We start from the raw sequence: 8,888 nt of genomic DNA on the forward strand, positions 1-8,888 counted from the left end.
TGAAACGCCATGTCACCACAATCTGTGGCAAAGGATTTGCCATACTAAAAAGGTTGAAACGGGTCTTCCCCTGGATCCCACTGGAATGCAGACAGATCCTAGTCCAGTCGCTACTAGTTAGCAGGCTGGACTATGGCAATTCACTATTTGTTGGTATGTCGGACTATTTATTTACAAAACTACAACTGGTCCAGAATGCTACAGCTAAGGCTGTTTGCAATAAGAGAAAGTATGATTCAGCCACAAACTGCTTGAGAGCCTTACACTGGCTGCCTATGAGGCAAAGAGCATTGTTCAAAATGCTATGCATCGCCCATAAAACATTACACAATACTGGCCCGTACATTCTGCGGAATAGAATTAAGTTCTATGCTCCAGCACGGAACTTACGCTCACAAGCCTCAGCCAAAGCAGCCACCACACGGATCAAGCTATCCAGGATGGGCGGACGTGCTTTTTCACACATTGCAGCCAAATGTTGGAATGATCTGCCCATCAACCTCCGACTTACGTACTGCTACCCCATCTTTAAGAAAAAATTAAAAACTGCATTATTCCCCATATCAGAATAATCAGTAACCTCTGGTGAATCGCCCATGGTTTTACTGCTCAATATTGCAGCGCCGTGATATCCTGGTAGGATGAATGTTGCGCTTTATAAGTACACATAACAATAACAATATCAATAACAATAACATAATCCATTCACGCAAGCATACAAGACAACAGAAGACACCACAGCAGATCAGGAGAGGGTTCTACAAGTGTGGTGACTGTAGCGTGCGTCAGTACACAGAAGCTGACATTTCAATATAATACAACCACCACATACAAACTACCCACAATTATATTTGATTCTACCAAATATGTTGTACATTACTATATGCAAGTATGGCCTTGTGTATATTGATAGAAACATTAGTTCATTGTAGGAACAGATTTTGAAAAATATCAGGGCAATTAGATGCAATCATGAGAGATATCCAATAGCCTTAAAGTATTGTGTCTGTAAAGGTAACACACAGAAACTGGAAAATGATTATGGTACACAGTATATTCAATTGACCCAAGGCATGAGAATAGGGAACTTGCCCTAGGCAGAGCAGACACTATCTGGATTTCGAGACTGAAAGAGATTAAGAAAGGTTTCAGCAGTGACCATGAATTACAGGCCTTTTGTGTGACTGAAACATTTCATTTTATCTAGTTGAAAGCATATATTGTATTAGATCTTACAAGTATTAATTAGAGACTCCATTATTTGCAACTGTTAATGAACATGTACTGTGGTAATCAGTCAGTTTTGCTGTTAGAGGTATCTGATAATCGGGAGGATGTAGACGCACACATAGGTGCTGTCGGCAGGGAGACAGCTTTGATGAATGTGTGACTACTTGGCTCCCTTCGTCCCAGTCCTGCATGAAGTTTATCTGTACCAAAATTAGGAACCCTATCATTGACAGTGACCAGCCATTAGGAACTGGTACAGTATGTTTGCATGTGCACTGAGTGTGTCTTGACGCTTGTGCCAAGGAATTAAAAAGAGATTTACAGTATCCTAGTCCTGAAGAAAGCGCCAGACCCATCTGTGGACCCTTGTTGGGCTGAACCATGTCGACCTAGATCGAACACTAGTCACATAATGGTGTCTCATGTGCCTAATACTTATTTTTAATCACCCCAACACCACCCATTAATAAATAACATAATTTAAAACACGGGTAGGTGTACGGGGTTTATAGCTATTAGGATCCCCCACTCCTCACGAACATCCTTGAACAGTCCTTCTATTTACAACAAGGGCCAGCCACCACAAGTGCACCCCCTGGTGAGTCCGGGATGGTCAATGATGAATATGATACCCAGGAGGTACGTGAGGCCATCCTGTTCTTTTTTGGGAAATCCCCACTCCAGTTATTAGGTTGCAGATCATCCTAAAATGAGTAAAATTGCTCATTAATATAGATGTCTGGTTCCCATATTTGAGAGCCTTTCCAAAGTATGAATGCTTGATTGTGGTCACGTACATGATAATTTGTCACTTATAGGCAAATGTCATGATAATCCAGTTTATTTTTAAGCCTGGGTGGAGTTCGCTGAGTTCCGCATAGCAGAACTCCGCGAAGTACAAAAAAAACTGCCGCCCTATGCGGAGCTGTGCAAGCAACGGAGTGCGTTAGATAAATGCCTTTTTTTATTTGTGTATTTTATAAAGCGCGCAGGTACCCCAACGGGGTGTCCCGGCGCTATTGACCAGACAGCTGTTGGTCCAAAGTGAGAATTTCTAGCAGAAAAGAAAGGTTTTAAGGGATCTGCGGAATTCGAGTTCCGACTGAGTCATGCGGAGGTGAAGCGGAAGTTTGTTCCAGCGACGGGTGGCATACACTTCAAAGGTTTTACCTCCAGATCGCGCTTTTTTAAATCTAGGAGTGACTAGTAACAGTATGGAGTTGGAGCGAAGAACTCTGGAATGAGTATATGGGCAAAGACTCAAAATAAGATAGGCTGGTCCTAAGCCTTTGGCAGTCCAAAAGGCTAGAGTCATGGCTTTGAACTCGATTCTTTTAGAAATGGGGAGCCAGTGCAGTTTCCGCAGGTATGGGGAAATGTGTTGTCTAAGTGAGATGCCACAGAACAGACGGGCAGCGGCATTTTGAACTATCTGGAGTCTGTGGCACAGTCCTGCTGTCAGACCCAGATATAGTCCGTTGGCATAGTCTAAATACGAAGTTAGGAGCGCATGGACTATGGTTTTGCGAGTATTGATGGGCAGGTAATTGATACATTTTTTTATAATTTAAATTTTACAAAAGCAAGCAGCGGAGACTGTTTGTACTTGCTTGGCAAGGCACAAAAGGTTGTCCCACCAGACACCCTGGTTTCTAACCGAGTCTTTAGGGAGAGGGGCAAGGCTCAAGTCTTCCAGCCACCAAAGATTAGAGGCTAGAGGGGAGGGTTGGTTGAAAAACAGGACCTCGGTTTTTCCAGCGTTGAGCCTGAGAAAATTGAGATCCATCCATTTCGCAATATTCCTGAGGCATGTTTTTATGGGGTCGAAAGTGGTGGATGATAGCTCATTATAAGAAAAAAGGAGCTGGAAATCGTCAGCATATGATGTTATTTTAATGTCCGACTGTGATATCGGCCAAAGGGGTAAAATAAACATTGAAAAGAAGCGGGCTCAATGAGGAGCCTTGAGGGACACCCCATTTGAGTGGCCTAACTGAAGAGGTGTAAGGAGGAGTGTGAACCTGTTGTTTACGGTCTGAGAGAAATGAGGCAATCCAATTAAGAACTGTACCCTGGATTCCAATGGATCTCAGCCGTTTCAGGAGGATCGAGTGAGAGATGGTGTCAATTGCTGCTGACAAATACAGCAGCACTAACACAGCCCTCGATCCCCGGTCAAGTGTCCACCACACAGAATCGGCCATTTCAATCAGGGCCGGCTCTGTGCTGTAGCCCGAGCGAAATCCATACTGAGAATTGTGAAGAAGACCCTTGGACTCTATAAAGCTGGCAAGTTGTTGATGGGCCAGCTTTTACAAAGATCGTGGCCGGTGCGGGGAAAAGGGAAATCGGCCTATAATTTCCCGGGGTCTCTGGATCTGCATCAGCTTTTTTCAAAATAGGGACTAGAAATGCGTGTTTCCATGCCTCTGGATAAGTGCAAGATCTCAGGGAGGCGTTCCATATGGAATTGAGATGGGGATTGAGCTAGTGCTTTATAAGCTAGTGCTTTATATTGTTTCGCTGGCCATGGGTCACTGGGAGAGCCGGGTTTGCACTTAAGCAGTTTGTGGAGGGAGAACTGTTGCAGAGGTTTGATTGGCTATCAGTTTTTCCTCGATATCAGAGCTCTCCATTTTAGGGAAGGAGGCATAGATAAGAGCAATTTTCTCTTCAAAGAACTCAGAGAGTTGGGTGCAGAGGGACTGAGACATAGGCTGACGCTGATTGAAAGCCTGCGGATCAGTAAAAGATTTAACTATTTTGAATACCTCTCTGGAGGAATTACTAGATTTATCAATTCTATCTGATAGGAAGCTTCTTTTGTGTTTTATGATAAGTTTACAGTATTCTTTAAGAGCTGTCTGGTACTTGATTTTACTTTCTGCCAAAAAAGTCAGTCTCCAGCAGCGTTCCAGTATTTTACAGGTGGACTTTTTTTGTCTCAGTTCCTCCGAGTACCAGGGGGCTGCAGGAGAAGACCTGAATGTTTTAATCGGTCTAAGAGGGGCTAATGAGTCAATAGCTTTACCCACCCACTCATTAGGATTGGAGATACTCGAGTCAAGGTCAGGAGCTAAGGACGGATTGGAATCTTTTAAATAATCGTGTAAGGGCTCCGAGGGGATTTTACTCCAATTTCTACAGAATTCCTTAGGGGTTAAGAAGGGTCTGTCATGATAGGTCATATGAACAAAAAAGGGAATAAGAAAGTGATCAGACCATATTACTGGTTTGGGATCCTTGACCAAAATGTCGGAGAGATTAGAGCATATAAGATCTACCATCTGACCGGCTTTGTGTGTGGGAAGAGCTACTAGTTGGATAAGATCGCAGCCTGCCAATGTGCAAATAAAATTTGAGCTAAGAGAGCAAGTAACATCATCCACATGTAAGTTCAAATCCCCTAAAATCGTAAAGTTGGCATACCGCATGCATGCTTGGATGATGTAATCCATCAGGGCTGGTAAATGGGAGGGGCTGGAGTTAGGGGGTCGATAAATCAAAAGGCCAGCACAATAAATAGACACCAAAAGTTTGATGCAAAAAGGAAGACCCTCAATGCAGTCAATTAGTTCATAATGGGGCGAAGTAATCGTCCATTTAGTTTTATAAATAATAGCCACCCCTCCCCCTTGTTTGCTGTCTTGTCGATTGGCACATAATATACTATAGCTTTCCGGAATTGCCAGAGTCAGGACAGGGTTTGTCTCCTCACTAAGCCAAGTTTCTGTCAGGAATAGGAGGTCCCAATCATTATCCTTAAGGGACTGAAGGATGTCTAATGAATGTTTTACCAATGATCTGCAGTTTAATAATCCGGCTTTAAGGGATATTGTCACCGCAGGGCCAAGGGACGAAGGAGGAATGTGCGACGAGGGTATCTATCCCAACTGATATTTTTATCCAAGGAGAAACCACAAAACTTGCATAAGGAGTCCAAACTCAGAATTTCAGATGTCTGGAACAGGGTGTGGGGACACCACGGCGGTCTAAGGGTGAATATCTCTGTCTGGCTATATGTGATCCTGCAAGTGGTGTCAAGTCGGGCAGCATCTCTGGCCCCTGGTTGCGGGCGGGCGCAGACGGGCTTTACTTTGGCGTGCCATCGGTGCGGCCGCTGCGCGGCCGGGAAAGAATGGCTATTTGATGCTGGTGAGGATTGGAGGGGCCAAGCAACTGGACCAGCACCCTGAGACTTCCCCCAAGATGGCAGCTTTACCTTTGTGTACCCCGCAACAGCTCCTAATAGGCTGCGAGGGGAGAAAAGCGGCAATGCGGTAGGTAAACTCAGGCAAAGTAACACAATATTAAAACAAGATTTTAAAAATTCTGCTCCTGACTTTTCCCGGCTTCCGCCTCAGGAAAATAGCAACTGTCTACTCAGCGCGCGTGTGTCCTTGCGCTACTTATGTGCTGGTGAGGGCGGGAGGGGCCAAGCAACTGGACCAGCACCCTAAGACTTTCCCCAAGATGGTGGCTTTACCTTTGTGTACCCCGCGACAGCGCCTAATCGGCTGCGAGGGGAGAAAAGCGGCAATGCGGTAGGTAAACTCATGCAAAGTAACACAATATTAAAACAAGATTTTAAAAATTCAGCTCCTGACTTTTCCCGGCTTCCGCCTCAGGAAAATAGCAACTGTCTACTCAGCGCGCGTGTGTCCTTGCGCTACTTATGTGCTGGTGAGGGCGGGAGGGGCCAAGCAACTGGACCAGCACCCTAAGACTTTCCCCAAGATGGCAGCTTTACCTTTGTGTACACCGCGGCAGCGCCTAATCGGCTGCGAGGGGAGAAAAGCGGCATTGCGGTAGGTAAACTCATGCAAAGTAACACAATATTAAAACAAGATTTTACAAATTCAGCTCCTGACTTTTCCCGGCTTCTGCCGCAGGAAAGTAGATCTGTCTACTCAGCGGGCGTGTGTCCTTGCGCCACTTATGTACTGGTGAGGGCGGGAGGGGCCAAGCAACTGGACCGGCACCCGGAGACTTCCCCCAAGATGGCGGCTTTACCTTTGTGTACCCCGCGGCAGCGCCTAATCGGCTGCGAGGGGAGAAATGCGGCAATGCGGTAGGTAAACTCATGCAATGTAACACAATATTAAAACAAGATTTTAAAAAATCAGCTCCTGACTAAAGCAGTAGCTTTCTCTACGTGAACGGACGGTTTTCAACATGAGCGGTCTCAATCATACTTGACTACTCGCAATTAGAAATCTGACCTTCTGTAGCCGCCATCGCGGCAGTAGCGTGTAGCTGGTATGCCGAGGGTACCGGGGTAGAAAATGTCCTGCATCCGTCCCTTGATATCTGTGTACTCCGAAAAGGGGGAGGTATCAGGAAAAAATTTCACCTTGCCTGCTGTGTTCAAGGCTCCTATTCGCCCAGATATTGTGAACTTTGTTCACAATAACCTACGGAAGAACAATAGACAACCCTATGCTGTCAGTGAATTAGCAGGGCATCAAACTAGTGCTGAATCATGGGGTACAGGCCGTGCTGTTGCTCGAATACCTCGTGTACATGGCGGTTGTATGCACAGGTCTGGCCAGGGTGCCTTCGGCAACATGTGTCGTGGAGGTCGCATGTTTACCCCTACCAAAACATGGAGACGATGGCATTGTAGAGTGAATATTACCCAGAAACGTTATGCAATCTGCTCAGCATTGGCTGCTTCAGCTCTCCCTGCCCTGGTAATGTCAAAGGGCCACAGAATCAAAGAGGTCCCTTTGGTGGTTGAAGACAAAATTGAAGGCTACAAAAAGACTAAGGAAGTTGTACTGCTTCTCAAGAAGTTGAAAGCTTGGAATGACATCAAGAAGGTTTATGCATCCCAACGTATGCGTGCTGGAAAGGGAAAGATGAGAAACCGCCGTCGCATTCACAGTAGAGGCCCCTGTATCATTTACAGCGAGGACAATGGTATTATCAAGGCTTTCAGAAATATTCCAGGCATTACTCTGCTTAACGTTAACAAGCTGAATCTTCTCAGACTAGCTCCTGGTGGGCACGTTGGGCGTTTCTGCATTTGGACAGAGAGAGCCTACCGCAAGCTGGATGAATTGTATGGCACGTGGCGTAAACCTGCAACGCTTAAGTCCAGCTACAACTTACCAATGCACAAATGTAAATGTGTAAATGTGTTGTATTTGTATAGCGCGAACAGTAACCCGTAAGCATCCCGGCGCTTGTACTCCTACCACAAGGGAACCCCTCCTGGCTTTTCCTTGTGAGGTGTCCACTCCTGGGCATCCCATGGTGAAACCAGGCATCCCTTGTGTATCGGGGGCCGTTGTGGAGACTAAGCAAGCTATTGCCCAGAGTTGCAGCGTGGGGCCCATGCTTAGATTCGGCACTGAGGCGAGAATATCCGGTCAGAGGAATTTAAGCCCGATCCCTCCGAGGCGGGAATCGAACCCTGGTCCCTAGCCAGCACTCTGCATCAAGGTCTGCCGCTCTAACCATTGAGCCACACTTCTCCACTACTCGCACTCGCACAAGATGACTAATACAAATCTTAGCCGGATCCTGAAAAGCCAAGAGATCCAAAAGGCTTTGCGTGCACCAAACAAAAAGATCAAACGCAGAGTTCATAAGAAGAATCCTCTTAAGAATTTGAGAATGATGGTAAAACTGAACCCGTATGCAAAGGCTGTAATCCGCAATGCAATCCTGCGTCATCTTCCCAAACCAACACCAGACAAAACTGAGAAGCCTGAAGTTGTCAAAGTACCCAAGGAAGACAAAAAACACAAGGAAGCCAAAAAGTCCACGGATCCCAAGAAAGTCAAGGGGAAACCCTTCAAATGAGCCTGAGACAGTGTTTCTAAACAATGGTTCAAACTGGCTGTAAAATCGGTCTAGCCATAATAAAGTGCTTAAAAAACAAACAAAAAAAAACAAAAAAAAGAAATATGACCGCCCGAGTTGAGAAATCTCGCCGGGTGGTTGACTTTCGACGCTCACCAACTTGACGTTGACAAGTGCGAGCACTCCACGTGCTCTGCATAACGCGGAGTGTGAACAATTCTGCAAACTCCGCGAACGGAGCAGAGTTCACCACCGAGACTTATTTATTTTGTTATGAGTGGCTCACTAACTAGTCATGCTTAATGCTTCTTATTTTTCACCACAGTGACAGTATTGGGGTGGATAAAACACATATGTTGAGTTGTCAGGACCCATGATTTTGTATAACTGTACCTTTTGGGTGGGTGATTTTACTTTGGCCTTTACTACAATTTTCAGTAGCTTCTGTGTAAACGTAGACACATAAGTACTCCTTTTTTTTACATGAGTTAGTTATTCAAAATTATATTTGATGAACCTTTGTTTACTGTTGGAGTTGTGAGGTTTGATCCTCCCTCTTGATGTACTAAATTATTTTTAATGCCAAGCTGAACGAGTGCCAGTTTAACTCAACTTAAACAATGACCACTTTAGATGACATTCATTTACATTGCTTTTTACATTAAGTTAGTATGAATTCAATGTTTTAGAGTGGTAACACTATATTATTTGATTTATCTTTACCTTACAAGTATTTTAGGGAGTTTTGGCCTTACCTGTTGGCCTTTTAATGTTTACTTATTGATAATAAGTTGGACATGTTCCAGCTTTACTTCATCTTTGAACACTGACCAAACCAGGATGTTAGC

At 44.9% G+C, this 8,888-nt stretch overlaps 1 protein-coding gene across 1 annotated transcript; it reads left to right on the forward strand.

Moving 5' to 3' along the window:
- Positions 1 to 6,515: 6,515 nt before the first annotated feature.
- LOC147729318 (large ribosomal subunit protein uL4-like) lies at positions 6,516 to 8,040 on the forward strand. The gene is made up of 2 exons (XM_086959913.1): positions 6,516 to 7,364; positions 7,732 to 8,040. The coding sequence occupies exons 1-2, from the start codon at positions 6,516 to 6,518 to the stop codon at positions 8,038 to 8,040; spliced, it is 1,158 nt and encodes a 385-aa protein (XP_086816039.1).
- The last annotated feature ends 848 nt before the right edge of the window (positions 8,041 to 8,888 follow it).

The sequence above is a fragment of the Lissotriton vulgaris genome, chromosome 2_2 (assembly GCF_964263255.1).
Source record: "Lissotriton vulgaris chromosome 2_2, aLisVul1.2, whole genome shotgun sequence".
NCBI classification, from domain to species: Eukaryota; Metazoa; Chordata; class Amphibia; order Caudata; family Salamandridae; genus Lissotriton; species Lissotriton vulgaris.